The sequence below is a fragment of the Rhinolophus sinicus genome, linkage group LG04, assembly GCF_036562045.2.
Source record: "Rhinolophus sinicus isolate RSC01 linkage group LG04, ASM3656204v1, whole genome shotgun sequence".
Lineage (NCBI taxonomy): Eukaryota > Metazoa > Chordata > Mammalia > Chiroptera > Rhinolophidae > Rhinolophus > Rhinolophus sinicus.
In genome coordinates this window covers 158,988,411-159,012,853 of record NC_133754.1, presented here as the reverse complement: position 1 = coordinate 159,012,853, position 24,443 = coordinate 158,988,411, and the positions used below count along the sequence as shown (strand labels likewise).

Genomic DNA, 24,443 nt, shown 5'->3' with positions numbered 1-24,443 from the left:
GCGTTCCTGCAACTAAAGATTGAAAATGGCAACTGGACTTGGAGCTGAGCTGTGCCCTCCCCAATTAGATTGAAGGACGACTTGGAGCTGATGGGCCCTGGAGAAACACACTGTTCCTCAATATTCCCCAATAAAATTCATAACAAAAAAACCCCAGATTAGTTGGTAGGCATTCTTAATGAGCTGATGCAATAAAGGAAGGCCCAAGTAATTGGTCAAAGTTATGCTGGATTACAAACTAGTCTCCTTTGTGTTCCTCAAACACACTGGCCTTTGCACAAGCTCTTCCCTCTGCCTAGAATCCACCCCTCCACCCCTCACACACACACTCTCTAGAGATTTGCCCGTCACACCCATACACTTGATCTGTCCAGTTTCTACTCTGTCTTCTGGTTTTGCAGAAATATCACGCTCCCCCTGCAGAGCACACCCACAGAAACCGTACATCCCTTATTTGAAACATACATCATTTTTGTAATGGCCAGTGTGAAGTTTCTTGTCCTCTCTAGACCACGCATATAATTCATATGGCAAAAATCATGTTTTTTTGTTCCCATGTGCTGAACTCAGTGCTAGGCATAGAGTAAGGCTTGATAAATGTTAGGAAAACAAAAGGAAAACCAAACCTTACTACGTGGTTAAAAGAGAATCTATTTTGATGCCTTTCAAATGGGTAGGCTCTAGTTATCTGACTTTTCCACTTGGAAGCGTGCGTTCCTCAACAATGGCACACAAACAAGGCCCCACTGTGTGGACAGGTCAGTAGCTTTGGCCCTGACATTTTCCCCAAAGGCCACGTTTCAGCTTTTGTTTGGAAAGGCATTGCTTAAGAACAAGACCAAACTGTGACCTCTCCTCACAAAGAATGTTCAATATTTGACGGGGAGCTGAAGGAAATGATCTCTGTGGCGAATTTCCTCCTCTGAAGCATCTTACAAATATCAAACTGAGCGCTGGTAATCCAAAAACCTATGTCTGCTGACTTTGTAATGGTTTCAAATCCTAAATCTGAGGTCATTCCTATGATTTTACATTGGACTAGCGTAAGACCTGTGGTTACACTAATGGGATTCCTGTCCGACAACTGGATGTTGTTTAAGGCAGAACTAGAAAAAAACATGTTAAATTTACCAGGAAAACAGTCTTGTGTAGACTAATTCTGTATTTTATGGGTTACTGGCTGATAAGATCATATTGAGCTGATCAATAACACTGAAAAGGAAAAATACCAGATTATGCTTTGAATATTCTCTGGCTTTTTATCTGCTCTCTCACAGAGATAAATATACAGAGGGTGCCAAAAAAAATGCATACACATTTTAAGAAAGGAAAAAACTGTATTAAAATTGTAATGCTCAATATATACCGATAACAAAAGATGAATGCAAGTCATGTGTACACATGTTTTTGGCATCCCCTGTATATTTTACCTCTATCTTGTAACGACAAAACATTCACCTTTGAAGTTCCAGCAGGATGTGGAGAAACTATTTTGAATCTGTTTAAACACTGTATTATGTTCAGCTTGAGTGATTTTAAAATCTAAAGTCTGGTATAAGCTGGATTTTTAATCTAAAGTTTATTCAAAGAAAGCAAAAATAGAAGTAGCAGTCTACAACAGAAAGAAATTTAGCATGTAGTCACCATCATAGGACTATGCTTGTGGCTGTGACAGTTTCTAGGGGACCATTGAATCTCTCTCTCTCTCTCTCTCTCTCTCTCTCTCTCTCTATATATATATATATATATATATATATATATATATATATATACCTATATATCTATATACTTGATATACCTATATATCTATATACTTGATATACCTATATATCTATATACCTATACGTATCTATATATATCTGATACATAGATGTATGTAGATATATAGGTATATATTCAATGGTCCCCTAGAAACTGTCACAGCCACATGCATAGTCCTATGATATCTAGCTATATAGATATATAGATATATATAAATATATAGAAATATTGAGTATAGTTATAGGGTGAAGGCTTACAGTTGAGAGGAGAAATCACTCCATTCTTGTTTCAAAAAGGAGATTCAGGAGATAACGACAAGTCCGTACATGCAGTATAGGAGCCTTGCAGCCTGTTCTCCTCAAATCTTTCCACTTTTGCCCATGGGTCAAAGTACAATAAAAAATTGGTACCTGTAATGGTCTTTCTACATCTTTAGGAATAGCAGAAAGGTTAAATAAGGCCATTCCCATAATTAGTAAACAGATTGTGGTGATAATAAACAAGTAAATTGGGAAACCAACATCAAGCGCTTCTGATACTAAAATGCCATATAGAGACAGAAAGTAGCTGAGTAGTTGCCTGGGGCTTGGGGAGGGGCAAAGGGGGAATGACTGTTTCTTTTTGGGGTACTGAAAATTAGAATTGTAAAGTAAAAATTCTTAAATTAGATTGTGGTGATTGTTGAACAATTCTATGAATATACTAAATACATAACTTCCTAGAGGTCACTGTCACCTTGTATTTACATTCTTGTAAGAAGCTGGATATTAGAGAGTTCCAAGGTCAAATATCTAGGTAACATCAAGTTAAGGTTATATATATATCTCTTTTCCACAGGAGTTCTCAGAGGCTTTAATGTGCTAAAATGCACTCTGAATCACCAAGGTGGGTGAGTGGGTAGGAGTGGGATATAGGCTGCATTACTGCCCAAACAAATCTGACCATGGAACCCTTTTTAGTGGAGCAGCCTAACACTAGGTTTTGCAGAACCCACTTTAGAAAACAATGTACCTAGCAGTTTTCCCATTAGTTCATCAAGCACTACTCAACCACTTGCAATCTCCCGGAACTCAATCACCTCTTGGCTTTAAGATGAGGCCACGATTTTCCCTGCCCTCATGGACCTTATAGTCTACAAGAAAGAAAAGGGATGTGTTGAACACACTAGGAGGAGCATATCGCCAACCCATGCTACAAATCAAATACTATGGGGCCCCATGGGCTGGGAACCACTTCATGGAAGATGCAGCATTTCAGCCAGACCTTGAACTGTGGGTGGGTTCTGGAGATCTGGAGGTGGGAGGAAGGGATCTGACACAGGAGCCAGGTCTAAAGGCTGGAAGGAGAGGCAGAGGTGCTTGTCATAAGAGAACAATGAGTAAGTCATTTTAGCTGGTGTATGATGTGAATGAAGCAGAGTAGTAAGACAAATAGCTATAAGGATAGTGGGTTGCTGATCATGGAGACCGTTGAATGTTGTAATGCAGGGACTCTGGTCCCACTCTCCGCACAAGAACAGGATATGGTGAGGCCAAAAACAAACAACAACGGAGCCATAGATAGGGGAGTCATATCACTATATTCTCGATGGCGGCTGGTAGAGACACAAAAGCAAACCTCTGCCAGTACCCCAACAAGGGGTCTTCCTGCACCCCCGTCTCACTGGCGGCCGGGCAAGACACAAGAAGTAGGATCAACACAATCTGCAATATAATCCACTTGCTAACCCCACTTGTTAGCTGCAATCCGCGTCTGCTTCTTTGTCAGCCAACCAACCAATCAACCAACCAACCAACCAACCAACCAACCCACCCACCCCTTGCTAACTGCAATCCGCCCTTGCTAGCTCAGCCACAGCAGTTATACCAGTGGCCAATGGTGAACTGGTTACAGCTGATGGCCATCTGATTACAGCTGATGGCCATTTACTACCCGAGCCAGCACTTTTCCATGTGAGGCCGAGAGCCTGGAAATTGCACTCTGGGACTCTGTCCCCACAAATGTCATTTCCAAAATGTTTGAACTCATCTTGTAAGAAATGAACACCCATCAAAGGTTTCTAAGCAGGGGGTTGGCAATGATCCTAACTCTCTGAGCCTCAGGGGTTTCATCTGTAAAATGGGGCTAATTCTATTAGCTTTATCTCCTCACCATGTGTGAGGATCAGAGCACTTGGCCACAGGGCAGTGCAGCTCTGAGCAAGGTTTATGGCTCAGCAGCAGAACAGCTGTTTCCAGTTCCTTCAGAAGAATGTGTTTCAGAAACACCTGACATGTGATATTTCATCTCTGTAGCAGGGCCAGATGGGAAATCGGAGATGGAAAACGAACACTTCGAAACAGAACATATTTTAAGTTCTCTTGTAGCAGTCAAATCAGATCTGTATTTGATTTCATTTTGTTTTGTTTAGAATGAAATAGGGACTGCAAGGAAGGAACAGCTGCTAGAAACAAAGACAGGGGAAAGAGTATAAACAGCAGATTGCCTGACCCTAACATCAAGTACAAAGACCAGGGGCGTGTGGGGGCCAGGAAACAGACAGAGAGAGTGAGCAAGCATGTATGAGTGTGTGTTCAAGAGAGTGTATATGCACATGTGTGTGTGAGTATGAGTGTGTTTTTCTGTGTTTGTCTCTGTAAATGATGAGTTTGGGGTGAGTGTATCTGTGGATGCATGTTTGAGGGACGCAGAGGGAAGAATTGGAAAGGGGACAGAGAGAAGGGCAGTCCGGCAAAATTGCTGACCTGTTTATACTTCTCCCACCATATGGTGTAAGAACAAAGCAAGCTGGAGACAGTGATCCCTAGATTCTGCCAAGATTAGCAAAACCTCCTCCCACAGGGACACCAAGCCTTAACAGACAGAAATCTCTGCTAGCCCAGGAGCCTTACCGGGCCGAGCTGTCCCGGGAGCGCCGAAGCCATCTTGCCACCATTTGTTCTATTCTGTGTGCTTTCCGTGTCTGGAATAAACTGGTCTCCAGCTCTTCCATTTACCTAAAAGGAAGAAGAGTGTTCTTAAGAAGCTTGCCAACATATTTTGAAGATGATTCTGACAAATTACTATGATGCTTCCTGTATTTACCCATCTTAAGACATGCTAATCAAATAACTAGAACTATCCTTCTCTCTGAAACGAACATAAACAGGTGTTCAGTGTCCACAGAGTGAACAACTTTAGCGGCCCTCTGCCCTAAGGAGTGTCCAGTCTTATGGTAAACAGATTGGCTTTATACCTTAACCAGTAAAACATAAGGATTAGGGAGTTAAATAGAGACGGTTTCTCAAACTGTGACTGTGACCCACTGTAAGAGACGTACCTTACTGACACTGGCCCCGCCCCCAACTATGTGTTCATCCCTGGACAGGGCAGCTCAGTTCTGCCTGCATCGGGAACAGCGTGCACATACCTATTCTCCCAAGTGCTGCTTCTTTTGCTCAGTATTTTCTATTTAATTTTTGAATAGGTAATTCATTTGTATACTTCAAACTCTAGACCGTAATAAAGGATCTATGGTTACTGTACTGTGCACTTAAATATTCATCAGAAGGGTAGCAACAACAGCAGCAACAACAACAATAATAAAAATATATCATGAAAGGTCTCCCTCTATCCTTATCCGCCCCCATCTACCGAATTTCCAACTACTGCTCTCCTTCTCTATTTGTGTTTCCTGAGTTTCTTTATGCCTATTTAAGCAAATATAAATACAGATTTTATATGTCCTCTTTTAACACAAAGGACAGTACACCATACACACTGTTCTGCATCATGCTTTCTTCTCCTTAGAATATACTATATCCATGATATCTTTCCACATCAATACACAGAATGCTTCTTCTTTCTTCCTGACAACTACTGAGTATTACATTGTACGAATGTACTGTAATTTAAAAAGTAGTCCTCTCTTGATAGATGTTTGGGTTATTGCCAATCTTTTGCTATTCTAAATAATACTGTAAGGAATTATGTTGTACATGTATCATTTCTGCAGGTATGCAATCATATATCTGGATAAGTTCCCAAATATTAAATTGCTACATAGGTCAAAAGTTATATGCATTGTGCTTTGATAGATATTGTCAGGTTACAAAAAAATATATATGTGCTTGAGATTCAAGTTTAATAAATAGATAGATATAGTTTTTTTTAATATCCTAGTCTATTTTACTTTTTAAAGTACTGGTCTCAAATCACCAAATTAATTTCACAATCCAGTAAATAACCACACAACATAAGATATGATATTGAGAAATAACCATGGATACAGAGAAAATTTTAAAAAGAATTATAAGAGATTATGTTGCTTAACACTACACAAATATATTTGAAAACATTGAAGACATAGATGAGTTTCAAGGAAAATATAAAATGATATAAGATGATCCTAAAAGAGACAGAAAATCTAAAAAGACAATTAGCATAGAAGAGAACTTTATTAAAGAGCTACAACCCCCCCCCCAAAAAAAAAAAGTCCCAGACACAGACAGGTTCAAAGGTGAATTCTTATTAATCTATAAGGTGTACTTCACCTTGATAATTTTTTGTTTTAAACTTTTTATTTTGGAATAGTTTCAGATGTATAAAAGTTTGCAAAGATAATACAGAGAGTTCCCATATACCCTTCATTCAGCTTTCCTTAATGTTAACATCTTATATAATCATTGTACCTTTGTCAAAATTAAGAAATTAACATTGGTCCAATAATATTAACTAAACTATAGACTTTATTCCAATTTTACCAGTTTTTCTGCTAATGTTCCTTTTCTGTTCCAGGATCCAATCCAGGATACCATGATGCTTTTCACTAGCTTAGTTTATTTTTCCCCAAATGCTATTTTAGCTGTTCTAGAGCAGAAAGAAGGAAAGCTTCCAAATTCTTTTTAAGCAACCAGTATAATATTGATACCAATTCTGTTAAAAACAGTATAATAAAGTAAAGATACAATCTCTCTTGTGAATGTCAAAGTAAATATCCTAGATAAAATATTAGCAAATAGAACCTATCAACAATCAACAGAGTAACAGGATCTATACCAGGAATGCACTACCCAGGGCATATAAAAATGAAAGCAGAACACTAAACTCATCACTTTAAAAGCCTGGAGACACATTTTCAGTCAAATGGCAGCCAAATTAATGGACGAAACAAACAAACAAAAAACAACAACATAGGTTGCAACCAAAAATAAATTCCATTTAGATCAAGGGATGTGTCAGTCTAGCTTTTGTCTACAATAGGGACCCCTGACCTGAATACTGTCTTCAGTTCTAGGCATCTCACTTTTTCTAAATTATAAAAGTAAGAGAGAGTACACTTCTGTAAAATACAGTAAATTGAAACAATGTCTTAATATCTTCTCTTTCCTAAAATAAATTACACTACAGGAATAAAAAATGGGGATGAACCCACAGAATAAAGAGAACAACAGGGAAGACAATAGATGAGAGATGCTGACAATGTTTGGAAGATAAAAATTGTTTGAAGAAGACGTAAGAGCAGAGCAACAGAAACAGAAACCTATGTGGTTTCAGAAGGGGATTCTGATGAAAAATGAGCTGATTTGCCCTAAGATGGCTCAAGACTTAGAGGCAGCAGGTACGGGGGAAAAAGCAGAGATGAGGAATAGGGCTAAAAACATGGAAACAGAGCTCTATAAGCAGCAATTGTTCACAGGCACCATCCCGCTTGCACACCTAGGCAACCATACCTTGCCCACTCTACTCTAGACACGGGGCTTATTCTTTGGAAAAATCAAACAAGAGAGGTTTCAGACTTGAGAAGATCTGGCACAATAGAGTGTACAGGAATGAAAATAGAAGGATTAAGTAAAACCCTTCATAATGAATGATAAGACCTCCAGTTCCTTCCTTTGCCCAGCTCTCAGAATACTGGCAGCTAGGATTTTATATCCCAAATAAGAGACTAGAAAATCCTTTTCTGGAGAACTGAACACACCAGAAAAAAGACCTTCAGATACTGGTACTTCTAGCAACTAGATGCCAGCTCACCCAGCATTAAATTCTATTAGTCATGAGCCCCACCCACCATACAAAGCTTCCAGTCATTTATTTTTAGTGTGGCCATGAAACTGCAGTGGTTCATCCATAATCAATATGAATAGATATTTGAGGAGAGCATTCATTATGAAAAACAGATGAAAATAAACAGAACTCAGAAGAAGCAGAGACAATGCAGGAAACAGAAGAAAAAATTTAATCTATAATTTAGACCCTCCCAAAAAGATAAAATGTTACATCCATGAAACAAGAAGAGGAATTTCTTTGAAAAAGAACAATCAGAAAACAAGAATGAATACTTGGAAATTAAAAACAAGATGGCTGGAAACAATTCAATTGAAAAGTTGAGAAATATACTCAATGAAATATTGTAGAAAGAGTAATCAAAAGCCAAAGACAGGGAAAATTGAAAAGATTAAAGATGTATACTATCAATCCTGGAGGTCCAATATTCATCCAGTATGCGTTATAGAAAGAGAGAGTATGGGAAATGGAGTAAGAAAATTTTTAAATAATTCAATAAAATTTCCCTGAAAAACATAAGTTTCCAGAATAAGAACATCTACTAATTGCCCACCACAATGAATGACAAAGGAACCAGATCAAGAAATAACATCAAAATTTCAGAAACTAGAAACAGAATATCTTCAAAACTTCCAGAGGAAAAAAATAGATCCTATACAAACAATTGAGAACAAATATGACTTTAGATTTCTTAATAACAACAATGGAAGCTTGAAGACATTAAAGCCATGTCTTCAAATTTCTGAAGAAAAATAATTTTCAATCTCAAATTCTATACCCAGCCAAACTGTCAAACAGGTAGTAAAGACATTTTCAAATATTCAGGTCTCAAAAAATTAACCTCTCACATACACTTTCGCAGGATGTTAAGAGGATGTGCTCCTCTTAACAAAGTAAATAAAGTAGAAATGGGATTCAGGAAATTGGGGATGAAATACAGACAAGAAGCAAAGGGAATACCCAGGATGACTGAAGGGATGTTTTATGGTAATGTAAGACCTGGAGAGCAACCTGTACAGACTGGTGCATAAAGACAGGTTTTAGGAAAAAGAAGTATGAGTGGATAGGTTATCTGATGTGTTTGTGCAGAAAATTTCACTGAAAGGCTGTTGGAGAGTGTAGGAAGAATTAGCAACAAGTACATGGAAAACTAAGCAAATCAAAAATAGAGAATTATGAAATCTAAGAAAAACAAAAAGTTGTACAAAAAAGGAAACAAAATTATAGTTCACTACTTGGCTCAACAATGAACAATATTTACATTGTCATAATAATATAAATGCTGGAAAATGTAAACAATCAAAAACAGTGATATAATGATGTTGAGAGGATATGGCAAAGGGAAGCCAGGGTAGTGGTTTAAGAGGTAAATCCTCATCTACCATAATAATTAGATAATACCTAAAATTAATAAATTAGGAAATAGCAATGCAAGCATATTTCTCAGAAATATGGAGGAAAAAGACAGAGGAAACAGCTAGAAAAGTTGAAAAAGTTTGCCTTTAAGAAAAGAAATTAGAGCTGAGGAGGAGTGGGGCAAGGACTGTTGATTTCTATTATAAGCCCTTATTATTTTCTTTTTCAACTATTTTAAATAATTAACTTAATTTTTAAAATTGGATATATGCATATAGTAAAGTGCATAGAAAAATATAATGAAAATAAAATCACCTATAAGCCTACCTCTCAGAGTTATCAACTGTTAATTTTTCTTTTTTTCTATGCTTATACATGCTATATATTTTATTAAAATGAGATAATATACTTTTCCCACTTAATATTTCATGAACAGTGTTCCATATTAATATTTAAGCATTTACATCATCATTTCAAATTGCTATATAGTATTATTTTTTTGCCATATCATAATTTATTCAATAAATCTATCACTGGACATTTGTGCTGTTTCCAATTTTTCACTATTATAAAAGCTTTACAATGAGCATCCTTATTCATGGTAAATGGCTACTTGCCAGGTATTTTCTTGGGATAAATTCCTAGAAGTGAAACTACTGGATTTAAGCATATGTTCATTTATAAGAATTTGGATGTGTATTGTCAGATTATGAAGGTACCAATTTGCCCTCCTGCCAGGACAGACCTTTCCAAATATTGTATATTATCATTTAAAAAATTTTTTGCTAATAGGATGGAAAACACTGCCTAATTATTGACTTAAGTGTTTATATTTTGAAAACTACAGAATGAAATTAAATTATCATCCATGCTCTCATAAACACTGGATATTTATAATTTTAAAAATATTTGCTAATGGGATGGAAAGTAGCACCTAATTATTGCTTTATATATATATATATATATATATATATATATATATATATATATATATATATATAATATAAATATAAAGAACAAAAGTAAATGTCATACATAGTTCCATCACATTAAAAATATATAAAGTATCCTATTTTAAGCATCCAATCCAGTCCCTCAGAGGTTATCACTGTTAACAATTTGGTGGGTATTCACACTCACTTTGCCCTAAATCTATAGAGACCTATATTACATATATTAAAATGTATAATCCACAAAAATAGACTCATGCTGTACTCAGTGGTCTGCTCTTTGCATTTTTTAACCTGTGAATATATCACGGACATCTTTCCAGATCAGAGATCATCATAGTTTTGATTTGAAGTTATTTGATTACGAGCACGTCTGAACATTTTTCATGCGTTATGGCCATTTATATTTCTTTTTTGTTATTTTCCTTTTTCTGGTTTTCCCTTTTGTTTCTACTGGAATGTTTGCCTTCTTGTTATTGTAAAACCTCTTTCATAATATGGATTATTTAATGTCCTTTTGCCAAGGACACAAAACCACATTATATTTTTGTGAGACTTACCGTGGAGGGTTAAGAATGTAGGTTCTAGTGTCCTGATACTACAAGGACTAATCACAAAGCATAGAAGAATACATAAACAAAACCCACAGCATATTGTTTTCAAATATCAGTTAGGCCCTTAACAGGAGTGAGTCAGCTGGCAATTCTAGGATATGGATATTAACATGGTTTGTCTTGTGTCTGACCATCACATTTTCAGCACTGTTTTATGGGAGGTCTAGGATGATAAGGAGACTTAAAGCCAAGGCACTGAAAAAAAACATCAGAGAACGTTTGTTCGACAAAAGCCTACATGGTCATGGTTCACCTACAGCCCAAAGGCCACCACGTGGAACAGATATATTCCACATGATTCTGGGGTGCAGACCCAGAATTGGGGCAATGGCACAGAGAGGGAGACTCCAGCTCAGGCTAAGGCTAGACCACTCTACTGTTCCTAATGATCCAAGGATGGAATGAGTTTTCTCAAGAATTAGCAAGTTCCTGGTCATTGAAGGCAGTCAAGCAGAGGCTGAAAAACGAACTCTGCATGGCTGTAGAAGGGCCACTCCAATGGAGTACAGGGACTAGATGACTTCTGCGATTCTTTCTCTCCATGCAGCTTCAGGTCTCTACTAGATCTAAGAACAAGGCCAGATGATATGTGCTGTGCTCTGTCTTAAAATTCAAAGACCCTCACTCCCTAGAGTAGCTGGAAGTCCTGAAGTAACCACAGCACTGGAAGATACAAAATCTTCAGTCTTCAAATGATGGCAGAGTGGTCAGGGATCTCAGACACATCCATAGGCCTGAAGACTTTTCATTCCTTTTGAAGGTCATCAAGCTGCAGTGGTTACTTACAGGGATTATTACAAAACTGCTGCCAAATACAATTTAGCTAATCGATTTCTATAAACATATATGACTCTAATTAAAAGAATTAATTTGCATTTAATATCTGGCCTGTGGGTAGGCACATGCCTTCATCCAGGGATCCCCGAAGACCAAACAAATGACTACATCAACCAAGACATTAAAGCTTCATCTCTCTGAAGCTTCAGTCCTCCAGTCGTGCGGCCCTCCACCCCCCTCCCACCACCACCATCCACAATAAATCAGCTCCCTCTGTGTACATCAGCCTTTCTGGATTTGAATATAACAATCATGTCTTCAGTGAAGTCTCCTCTGCCCCAGAATGAACATCCTCAGCTCCTTTCAGTTCTTCATATGACAAGACCACTTTAGAGAACCCTCCTCTGGGCACATACCAGTTTGGCAAAACTCCACGAAGGGCATGAATTCCCAAACTGAATGCCCAACTACTTCTCTGGTTGTCTGGAACAAAGTAATAAGAAAAGGCAAACTCTCTAAAAGTATTCTGCAAATGGAAAAGAAGACTAAATACATCATGGTGATAGCTATCTTAAAAGCAAATGCAGGATACACAATTAAGGATAAAAACTCTTCAAACGGGATATATGAGGTAATAATAAAAGACTTCAAGAAACTAGTATGTGCTATGGAGAAATGGAAAACATCAGTGGAGGCAGCAAAGGACAGGACAGAAACTAAAGAGCCAAAAATCATTTACACAAAGTCCAAGGATATAAACCAACTGTTGACACAACAAAAACACACACAAACAAGAAACCAAAATGTGTGGCAAGTATCTAGCCTTTTGAATAATGAGAGAAATAAACTACCAAACTGACATTTTCTCTTAAACTAACAAATTAAAATGTTAAAACTTCTTGACCTTCCTCCCTTGGCTCCTGTGACATTTCTCTCTTCATTTTTCTCCAACCTCTCAGATTACACCTACTCAGCCTTCTTGGTTCTCAGCTCCCTTCTCATCTAAATAAATGGTACCTATTATTTCTCAACCAGTGATTCCCAAACATCACTGCACATTAGAATCATCTGAGAAGCTTTTAACAACCCTAGGTTGAACTCTAGACCAGTTAAATCAGAATGTTTGAGGGTGCAAGCCAGACACTAGTAGTTTGTAAAGACACCTGCCCCACTCAGTGATTCCAATGTACCGCAGGTTGAGAATCACTGCTCTAAACGCTCTGTATGGGCTCCATCATTTACTCCCACAGTTTCAGCTGCTTTGAGAACTGCCCACCTCTTTAGGATCTCTACCGAGATGTCCCATAAACACTTGAGCCAGATATATCTAAGACAGAATTCACCATCTTTCTTTGCTCCACTCCTCAAATCTGCTCCCCCCACCAAAAAAAAGAAAAAGAAAAAAAAAAAAGTGGAACGTCTTGTTGCAGGAGATTACCATTTACGTAATCCTCTAACTTCCCAAGTCAAAAATGTGTACATCACATCATTCTCGTTTCATGCCACACATTGCGCCAGTCACCAGGTTCTACTGGCTTTGCTCCCAATGATCTCAATCTCTTCCTTCCTTCTCCTTTCTTATACTGCCTAATTCAAACTTTGATTCTGTCTGAAATCCTATCATAACCCCCCAGCCAGTCTCTGTGCTTTTAGATATACCCTCCATCAAGCTATCCTCCATAGGCTGCCAAAGTGATAGAACCTGTCATTCTAACCATGTCACTTTTATTTTCAAAATCCTTCCGTGGTTCCCCTTCATCTTTAGAGTACAGTCTGAGCTCAGGAATCACAATAAGATCCCTAACAATTATATTAACAATACTATTATTTACTATGTGCCAGGCACTGGGCTAAGCAATCTACATGTGTTATCTTATTTAATGCTTCTTACAACCCTCATTTACACAAAGGAAACTAAGGCATGAAGAAGTTAAGTCATTTGGCCAAGAGCACACAGCAAGGAAGTGGCAGAAGTGGAATTCCAAATCAGATGAACTTGCTTATCTCTGGAGCTGGAAACAACCATTCCATCCCACTGCCTCGCTCCCAGCCTGGAGGTAACAGTGAAAGCCTTTTGTGATCTGGCCCCTGCCTAGCTGTCTGTCTCGTCTCCCTCACACTGTACACTCCAGCAGAACTGAATTACCTATTGTTCCCCAAACAGGCCCTGAATTCTCACATCCTCATGCCTCTGCAGATGCTTTTTCCTCTGCCTAGTCCCCACCCCCTGAACGTCCACCCATCAACTGCTACTCGCACTTCCACGTGTGTGGAAGTCCCCGGGGCTAGCACAGAACTCTTCTCAGAACTCTTCTCTCTCCAGCTTGTTTTCTCTGTAAAAACATTTCCAATAATCCCTGCCCAGCTGTGTTCCAAGGCTGTTTAACGCTTACATTCCATTATGTTGTGACGATTCTTTGAAAACTCTAAAGTTCTATGCAAATGTGCCCAAGAGAAACCTCTTTTTCAGAGGTGGTGTTAGCTCCGTTGTTGTATGACCAAGTTTGGTCATACTGAGGCAAAAGTTTGAAGTATAAGAAATTTATCTCTGCCATAAAAAGGAAAGAAATACTGATACATGTGCTTCTCTGTTCCTCAAAAAAGCCCTAGGTGGCCCCGCCTTGTGTGTTGGTTCCAGATCTCCCCACTCTCTGAGATGTATTCCAGCCCCACATAACTTTCAAAACCCAGCTGAAGCTCCACGACATCCAGGACACATTCCTGCTCAGCTGTCTACCCGATCGCCCTCAGCTCGCCAGTCGCAGGGCTCTGGCACCATGTCACCCCTCCACCCAGCCCGTGTCCCCCTCATCCACGATCTTGTCTTGTGTGTCCTCACTTCAGACAGATTAAGGTCTCGTTTTTCTGCCATGTAGATTGTAAACTCCTTGAGGGTAGGGGAAAGGTGTCCTGTTTCTTTATAATCCCTGCAGGGTCTAGCAGAATGCCTGGAGCTCAGCTGACATTTGTGGCATTCATAATAATGGCAGGTTATGGATATCTGAAATGCTATGGTAAGATCAGAACGCTAGAACAATAAGCTTTCATTTTCAAATGTTCTAAGCCCCCCCAAAAAAGTTACTTGCAAATATTTTAGGGGAAGTCGTATTTGTATTTTCCTCAGGTCAATCATTTGACGTTGCCTTGGTTCCTTGCAGTGATTATAGCTCAGTGAGAGATAACGGGCTGGATTATCCACATTAATTTTCTAAAAGGAATTCAAATCAAGATGATGCTTTCGCAGAAAACTGACAGACAGTTCTGGGAGAAGAAGGGGGACTTACCTATCATACATACCACATGATCATTCCTCAAAGTGGCATTGCCACCGGGACCCCATGAAGGAGCTTCGATTCTCTCTTCCCTCCACAGGGTTCCCAGTCATGTCTCTCACTGCAACCCAGGCTCTGACACTCAGACGTCACGGGTCATTTCACTCGTGGTCATAAAAAGAGTCAACAGCTAAGTGAAACTGTTTAATTTTCATTTCTCCTTTTGGAATTGCACCACACATCATCTCTGCTCCTCCTCTGTCTTCCCTTCTCTCTTTTAGCCGGTCTCCAACAGGAATCCCCTTTTTACAGAAAGGACTCTGAGTGTCTAAAAAAGATTTATCATGAACAACCAGTGTCTCCAGTTGGTTCTCTTGGTTTTCTAAGACCCTCAGTCCTGTAAAGGAACTCTGGCCACCAGGACCCTCTGCCATTTCACCTTGCACAAGGTGAAAAGGAGATGTAGGAGGCGGCTCATGGGAAAGTACCCCGGACCATCATCACCCCAGAGTGGCAGTCCCCAAATGACAGCTGACCTCAAACTACCCTCATGACTTTTGCCATGTCAGCGAACTGCCAGACTACCACACCTGTAACATACTGTCTGTGTAAAAGCATCCTATGGTACAGTGCCTCCTACTTTAGCTTCAGCCTAGGCAGGAATATTCATTAAATCACGGGTCTGATCATGCCAGAAATGTGTTTTTTTTTCCTGGTACACATTAAAATGAAGACACAACTATTTAAACAAAAATGTTTATTCATGTAACTTGGGTGGCATGTGGTACAAATACAAGCCTTTGGGAAACATAGGTTCAGAGCATCGTCATGCCACTCAGATTTCACATTTGCCTAACAGGATTAGATATCTCTTTGGAAGGGCTCAGCCTCTTATCTAGCTCTGCATGGCCCTCTGGGAGCTGCAGGGCGGCAGCAGGAACAGTCAGCACTAATGGGACCTCCGCTGTGCCTTTCTCTTGCTAGTGATCTGAGGGCACAGGGACCCAGGCCCCTGCAAGCAGAAGACTAGAAGCTGGTCACATAAGCCTTCCACTTTGTCAGATAGACAATGAGCCCTGGAAAGGACGTGAGAAAGGTCTGACGCTAACAGTGAAGCTACCGTCAAGGTAGCACCTCACCACGACGCTACTTGAAGGGGCCCCGTAAGCAGCCTCAAAGGTGGATGGCAGAATGGCCTTGCTGAGTTGGCTGTAGCTGTGGCTGTGAGCCCCTTGCATCCACCCTGGGCAGGAAGCAAGCACTGTATAGGGAGACAGAAGACCTGCAATCAGGATCCTGCTCTCCTACCAGAAGAACCCATGACCCAAGTCACGTCCCTTCCCTCTCTGAGTCTCCCTTTTTCTACCTATAAAGTTAAGGGGTTAAGCATGGATGAACCTTGAAAGCACTGTGCTAAGTGAAAGCAGCCATTCACCAAAGACCACACATTATAGGATTCCATTCATGTGAAAGTCCAGAATCGGCAAATCTATAGTGACAGAAAGAAATTAGTGCTCACTTAGGCTGGGGGATCTAGGGGGGTCGAGGAGTATAACAAAATAGACAAAACTGAGTGTCTTTGTGAAGCTTATATTCTAGTGAAGGCTCCCACTAGACAAGAAACAATGAACACGACAAAGGAAATTAATTAAGAATGTTAGAAAGTGATAAGTGCTAGTGAGAAAAAAGAGAGAATCAGCTTCTCAGTGCGACGGAGCCAGGAGTCAGGGGTCATGCTGAAGTTCAGTAACGTTGAGACCGTGGTATGGGTTCTCCCACTTGTACCTCCAGAGGCCACAGGGCCCTCTCTTTCCAATTCTCTAAGTCAAATCTCTAGTCAAGCACTTAACTGTGACACACCTAGACCAGCATCACCAGGGCTCCTGTTTTCCTTTCTTCCTCTCTGAGTCAACGCTAACATCCACTCGTTCATTCAAGGAACACTTACTCATCAGCAACCATGTGCCAGGTACAGGGGCTGAGGGGGACACTGAGACGAGCAAGCACGGCTCCCGCTGTCAGGCGTCTGTGATTCACCAGGGGAATAAGAGATATAAACACCTCATTGTCATTCAGAGCAGAAGAGAAGAAGCAATTTGTTAGATGTGAGGAAAGGTTGCAAGGGTTCTGCACCTTCCTCTACAGTTTTCAAAGCACTCTCATGGAGGGGCAAGGGTGACTTCACGTGGTGGTCACATCCCGATCTTCCTCCTTCCATGCTTTCCCAGTGCTGTTGGGCTCAAGGCTCTACCCCAATGACCTTTCCTGTCAAGAGCACAGACTTGAGTTCCAATCCCAACTCTCAGTAACCGTGTGCTAACCACGCGTCCTTGGACAAGTACCTTCATCTCCCTGAACCTGTAATGTCATCTGTGAAGTGGGCTGACTTCACCTACCTTATAGTAAATCAGATAATGCATGAGACAAAGACAGTCTTTAATAATGGTAGTTATAATAATGTTGCTGTTGATTTCAGGGTATCCTCTTGTCTATATTGTGACTTAACTGTTTCATCTACGTCTTTTTATCTTCCTAATGTAATTCCTAGACTGCCTTGCTCTCCAGCTGCCCTCAGTCCTACCTATTGGGCAATGAATTATTGAATAAATGAGTCAATTAAGGGGAAATTAGAATAAGAGAGAGAGAGAAGGCACAGATAAGTGTCAGGTTTCTGGTTTGGATGGCTGGAGATGGTGGTCCCTTTCACCAGAAGAGGAAACACTGGGATAAGAACACGTCTGAGAGGAAAGGTGAAGAGTTTGGTTGGGAACAGCTGAATTGAAGCACTTGAGGACCATTCGGGGACATGTCCATAGACAGTTGGAGTTGAAAATAAAACCTGGAGTGTCATCAGGTTGAAACCACTAGAATGAATGATTATCCTCAAAGAAGCTGCATATCGGAATCACTGAGATGTTTAAAATAACTCCAATGCCCAGGCTCCACCTGCCCGGAGATGCTATTGAACTGGTCTGGGGGTGGCGCCTGGGCAGGGTTAAAGGAGCCCCTATAATTGTAATGTGCAAGCAGGGTTGAGCACCACTGGGGTAGCACGAGCAGAACTAAGGAAGGAGGGACGAGCCCTGGGTGGTACTATCATTTCAGGGGCTGAAGACCCAAGGGAATCATGGAGAAAACTGAGAAGAAATGGTTAGAAAGGCCTGAGAGCAACCAGAAGAGCTTGGGGAGGAGAAAGGCTCAAACAGTGGTATGCAAACAGTTTGCTGGTTCTTCAATAAGCTAAACTTAGAGCTATCATTGACCCAGCAATTCCACTCCTACATATATACCCCAAAGAGTTGAAAGCAGCTGTTCTAACAAAAACGTGTACACAAACGTTCATAGCAACACTATACACAATGGCCCAAAGATGGAAACAACACAAAGGTTCATCAATGGATGAAAAGATAAACAAATCGTGGTATACACACACATTGAAATATTATTCAGACATAAAGAGGAATGAAATGCATGCTACAACATGGATGAGCCTTTAAGACATCATGCTAAGGGAAAGAAGACAGACACAAAAAGTCACATGTTGTATGATTCCATTTATATGAACTATTCAGAAGAGGGAAGTCTGTAGAGACAGAAAACAGAGTAGTGGTTGCCAGGGGCTTGCAGGAGGAAGGAATAGGGTGTGTCTGTCTAATGGGGAAGGGGTTTCCTTTTGGGATGATGAAAAGTTCAGGAACCAGATAGTGGTAATGGTTGCACAACGTTGTGAATGCACTTACTGCCTCTATATTGTGTACTTAAAAATGGCTTTTAAAAGGTAAATTTAATGTTATGTGTATTTTACCATACGCACAAGCACAAAACAATATATGACCCATCAGGCCAAATACAGCCAAGACAGCCAAAAGATCCTTCCTGAAAAGGGGCCACAGACTTGGCGATTCGGACCTTCGTGATAACGCACTCTCCCTGGTGCCACCTGCTGCTACACCGTGGCACGAAGTGTCAGCAGCTGGACTAGAAGCCTGGTAGGGCCTGTCCAGCTCAGAGATCATAAAATCCTGCAGTCTTTAGTACACCCTTGACATTCAATGTGAAGTTCTTTTCCTCTCCACAGACTTGCTGGTTGTTACAAATGCCCTGAATCTGTTAAGAAAAATTCTCTTGACAGTCATCTGGGCATAATTCAACAACCTGTGGAATGCAAACTCAAAGCCGAGATTTGTTCTTTTTTTTTTTTAACTATGAAATGATTCATCAAATGTTGTTACATGCTGACTAATTTTCAACAGCCTCTGAGAACGTTTGCTACTACACACACCCAAAACAAAACCCACAGCAAGTGTGGTGCTTGGGAAATTCAGGCCGAGGACTCCCAAAGCTGCTCATAGGAAGCATCTTGCCACCCTGGTGGACTGAGATTTCACTCCATCTGTCTGTGTCTGGGGAAGGAAGGCAGGACTCCAAATCTATCATGCTAAAACAATACAAAACAAAATAAAACAAAACAATAACAACCACAACTGCAGCATGAGAAACTGAAAGGCTTCCAGAGCTGGGCTCAAGACATACTTCACAGAGCTCTTGCCCCATGACCTGTGACATCAGGCTCTGTCCTGGCCAGAGAGATCTCGAGGTCTCTGAAAGTCCTCATTCTTCTGATAGACTTGGCACTGACCATTGGCTTGTGGGTCCTCCGTCTCTGCATTTTTCAAGTCTGGTCCTTGGGTCTTCATATACTAGTCTGAAGGGTCTACAGCCATCCCAAGTGAGAGGATTTGGTCCAAACCATCGATGCCTTACATTCAACTCCTATCAAGCATCCTCTTTTTGTTGGGTATATAGAGGAGATTGAGGTTAACCAGACATAGCCAGTGCCCTTGGAAAGTTCATTGTTATAGAGAAGACACCTACATTAAAAAACTCCTAACTAATATGAGGCAGAACGCAGGGCCCATGAGAAAGGGATTTCTAAAATGCTCCAGGAAGTCTATGAAATGACTTCTGCCAACCAGTGGGGTGGCATGTGCCTTGCTCATCTCTGCATGGAGCTTGGAAACGGCCGATGGCTGTCAGACAGCCAAGAACACCAGGTGCCGCCTGCCAATCAGGACCCTGTGCAAGGGTTCAAGCCAATGGGCCACTCTGGCTCTCTTAATTAAGCCCTAATTAAACATTCTGCCCAGAAACTTCTCCCTCCTGTAGAACTGCCTGGTTTACAGCAAACAATGCAAGGACTCAGGTCAGCTGTTTGGAGATGGCAGCCATTAGGAGCGGTACTGACAACTGTGAATGGATGCCAACTCAATTCAGAGATCACTGAAAACCACAGGGGCCAGAAACCCTGGAATTCAGCCCTAATTAAGCATTCTGCCTTCTGTCCCTGACCTCAGTAAAGTGTCCAGTTTGGGTCACCCCACTTTAAAAGGACATAGACACTATCCTGGCTGGGAGTTCTGCCTCAGGAAAGAAGGAAAAGGCTATGTAACAAGATGCTCACTGAGGCACTATCTTTAAGGATGAAAAGCAAAACTGAGAGAGAATGGATAACTTACGTACAGCACATCCACTTTCTCGAATCCTTAAAAACTGCTAACCAGAACCACACGACATGCCAGGAAACGCAATTGGTTTAATGTAAGGTATAAACCAGAGGCTATAAAGCTGTATCTGTGCTTTGAGTACAGCTGTGAAAGGGATGCTGTGCAGACAGGCAGGAGACACAAAACAAGTTTGATCTGATGGATGCTGGATTTAGCAGTAAATTCTTTTGGGTTTTATTTTGCTTCCCATAATTATAGTTTGTGCACAATGGCCCCTCTTCTAAGGATCACAGGGACGATCTCTGAGAAGAGAAGCAAAGCTTTGAGGGATGGCACAAAGGTGCCGCCCTGGAAGCAGCAGCATGACAAGCAAAGGCACAGCCGTCTGAGCATCAGCAGACGCACACCTCATTTAGCCCGGGCGCTGCCCCCCTGCTGTCACCTCAGCTAGTTCTTTCTCCTTCCAGTACCTCCACTTCCACCTCCAGATCCAGAAGGACTCTAAGGTCCCTGCCACCTCGGAGTCCATGATTCTGGCTGGCGGAGAGGTCAGAGGTCTAATCTACGCACATGTGACTGACATGAACGAGCCCACTCTGGGGCACATCTGTGGCAAGGACATCACGAGCACCATTAAATGCCCCGCTCCCCCAACTTGCCAAGCCCGGAACCTAGGCACCCATCTGAGAGTCTTTGTACCCTTCCTCCAAATCCAACCTCTCTCCAGCTCCTGTTGATGTGACCTCCTAAACATCTCTCAAGTTTCCACTTCTTTCCATCTCCACTGCCGTCACACATGCTGAGACTCGCATGATCTCTCGTGTGGATCGTACAGCACCCGGTCTCCCCACTTCAGTCCTGTTCTCCTTCTATCTCTTTTCCATACCACAGCGTGACCTTTTTCTAAGATGTAAATCTGACCTTGTCACTCCCCTGCATGAAACTCTACGATGTCACCCGTAGCTTTTCGGATAATGTATGAGGGTGTAGAGGGTAAACAGTGGCACCAGACCTCCTGGGCTCATATCACAGCTCTGTCCCTTACTAGACCTGTGACTATGGGCAGGTTACTTAACTACTTGGTGCCCTAGCTTCCCCATGGGTAAAATGTGAATAGCAATAGCACCTATCTCCCAGGGTTGTTGTGAGGATTAGTGAGTTAATGCATGTGAACTACTTAGAACAATGGCTGGCATACAGTAAGGCCTCCATAAATAGTAGCTGCTGTTTTTTATAGATTTATAATTTTAATAGCCCTTCCGGGCCCTACCTGTGCAGACCCCACTCAGCTCTCCAGCCTCTTTGCTTTCCTCTATATCACTGCTCTCCACCTCCCAGGGCGTTTCAGTCCTACGGAAACTCTCCCATTTTTGCACTTGTTGCTGAGCCTTTGCATGTGACATTTTACTGCCAGGTACATTATTCCTGCTCCTGTCTTGTCCAACTGACTTTTTAAAAAAACGCCTTTACTGAGATATAATTCACACACCATAAAATTCACCCACTTAAAGTGTACAAGTCAGTGGTTATTGGTATATGCCTGGAATTGTGCAACCATCATCACCACAATCAATTTTAAAGCATTTTCATCATCCCCAAAAGGAATTCCATACCCACTAGCACTCACACATCCCCCAATTTCCCTCTAACAATGCCCCCCAGTCCTAGGCAACAACTAGTCTACCCCAATTGATTTTTAGGTCTCCGTTTACACCCTCTTTGTTGTTAAGTTCTCTATGACCTGCAACTCTGGGCCAGGTGCTTCCATAGTACCCATAGTTTCCCCGCTCTCAGAACTCTATTTGACTATTCATTTATGTTTATCCCCTGCTGGCACACAAGCTCCATGTGAGCAGGGTTGCGGTTATTTGAGTCACCAGGATTCTTCAGTGCTTAACAGACGTGCAGTAAATAATGATTGAATGACTGAAACCAATGGTGCTCGGTAGCCAAAGCCCAGGCTTTATCAAGACAGCCCTCCTGAAAGAAATCAACAGCAACCGAGTCTTCTCTGTACCACAAATACTAGCAGTAACAACACATTAAACAATTGATGACATTCACATTTCCTACTATTCCTAATAGAGCCACAACTGGAATAAAGCAGATCCTTGTAAAATGAGTTTGATTCAGGTGCTTTAACGAAGCAAACCCATGAGTGAGAAGGGAAAAGAGCTTTGGAGGCCGAGTAGGAAGAAGCAAGAAAGAGTCACATTTCAGGTATTTGATATTTGTGGATTTTATGTGGCCTGGCATTACCAGGTCATTACTCTGTAAGATGATTACAAATACTTTTTGTTTAAAAGAAAATGTTAGAAAAGAAAAGAAAACAAAGAAGGAAGGAAGAAGTTCATTCTGGAAATTTCCTATAAAGCCATTCTATTAAGCAATTTCTATTTTCTTGCAGATTCCTCATTATAAAATTAGAGCTGTGTTCCCCCAGACAATCTATGCCCTGGAAGTTTATCTCAAAATCCAATGCCCATAATAAGAAAAGCAATTACCTCCTAATTAAACATTAAGATTGTTTTTCAATATGTCAACATACTGCTGCAAAATAGTTACAAAATAAAAACAAAAGCCTCCCCACCTCCCCCATATACTTCAATCTACTTCATATATTGATGGTAAATTAATCTTACTAAAAGCACAGCTCTACTCATGCCTTCCCTCATTCAAAACCCTTCAATGGCTCCCCATTGCCTTCAGGATAAAGAACAAATTCCTAAGTGGGTGTTTGAAGATCCTTCTCCTAGTGGCACTGACCTACTTATATAGCCTCATTTCCTTCTAATCACCTTCAAATAATCCCCGATCCAAACAAAATGCACCGAGAGTCCCTGCCATGTCTTTATCTTTTCTCTACCTCTGCCTAGAATGTTCTTTACTTATCTCAAACTCCTCATGTCATAATCCTACCTCCTTTTAAGACTCACTCAAATGTTACCTCCTCCAAGAAGTCTTCCATGATGCCCTCCTCCATGAAACATGCCGTCTACCACCTCTAGGCTTCCACAACCCTTTTACTAAAGATGATTCTCATGTATTCATCACTGGCTGGCTCATGTTACAGTTACTTCTAAATATATTCTCTGCCTCCTGATAAACTATAAAGTTGAATACATGTCCCCCTCACACTTAACACATGCCATGCAAATAGAAGGTACTAAAATATTTGTTGTATGAATGACTAAAATAACAAATGATAGAAAACAGTATAATATGGTCAGAAGCAGTCTAATTGCTTGGAGAGGTAGCAAATCTTGAAACTTAGGAAATATACCTCAGTGTTTGGGACATTTTGTTTATCCACAAACCTGTTTCTATTGGAATCCCATATTTTCATTATTTGCTCACAGAACTCCTGCTAGGTGTCTGTGTGTATGTGCACGTGCACGCATGGGGAGTGGGGAGAAGAGAGAGAGAGAGAGAAAGAGAGAGAGAGAGAGAGATAGGAAGAAGCAGAGAGCAGAAGGGGGATTATTATTAAAAAACTGATAGCAGCAACAGAGAAGCTCCTTCGTCAGTGAAGAAAACCCAAAATTCCCCCAAAAGCCAAGGGGTATCACTCTCCTGGCTGTCAAACACAGGGAGGGGATGATTGAAGCCCTGTCAGGCAGTGTTTCTCTGACCTTACTGAGTATGGGATAACCTGGACAGTCTATTAAAACACAGATAGGTCCCAGCCCCAGAGTTTTTGAATGTCCTAGGTAGGGTTGAGATGTTGCATTTCTAACAAGCTCTACGTAATGCTGACTGGGTCCACACTCAGGATCATCCACACAGACTGACAAATGAATCGAGGGATTCAGGGTCGGATGGTCAGCTGTGGTATAAGGCAAAGGCATTTCTAGAGTTAGAAGATTCGTTTTTTAATTAGACTAAGGTATATGGAAAAATTAAACCAGACAGTGGTGTTTCCTTCTCACTTGTAATTCAGAAGCTAAATTCCATAGCGTAGACCAAGCAGCTATGGGCAAGGAAGTTAGGAGACCTGGGTTCAAGTCCTGATCTATTACTACCTTGCTTCCCCGAAAATAAGACCTAGCTGGACAATCAGTAAAATAAGTAAAATAAGAAAAATAGTAAAATAAGACTAGGTCTTTAATATAGTATGATATAATATAATATAAAATACCAGGTCTTATATTAATTTTTGCTCCA

The 24,443-nt window shown here is 40.9% G+C and overlaps 1 protein-coding gene across 6 annotated transcripts in view; it reads right to left on the bottom strand.

Moving 5' to 3' along the window:
• Positions 1-24,443, bottom strand: part of FRMPD1 (FERM and PDZ domain containing 1) — a 114,034-nt gene that overhangs the window by 32,398 nt on the left and 57,193 nt on the right. For all 6 annotated transcript variants that reach the window (XM_019729138.2, XM_019729136.2, XM_019729141.2 and 3 more), the window contains exon 2: positions 4,653-4,757. In XM_019729138.2, the coding sequence (XP_019584697.2) occupies positions 4,653-4,753 (101 nt within the window). In that variant the 5' untranslated portion in view covers positions 4,754-4,757. The remainder of the gene's footprint in view (positions 1-4,652; positions 4,758-24,443) is intronic.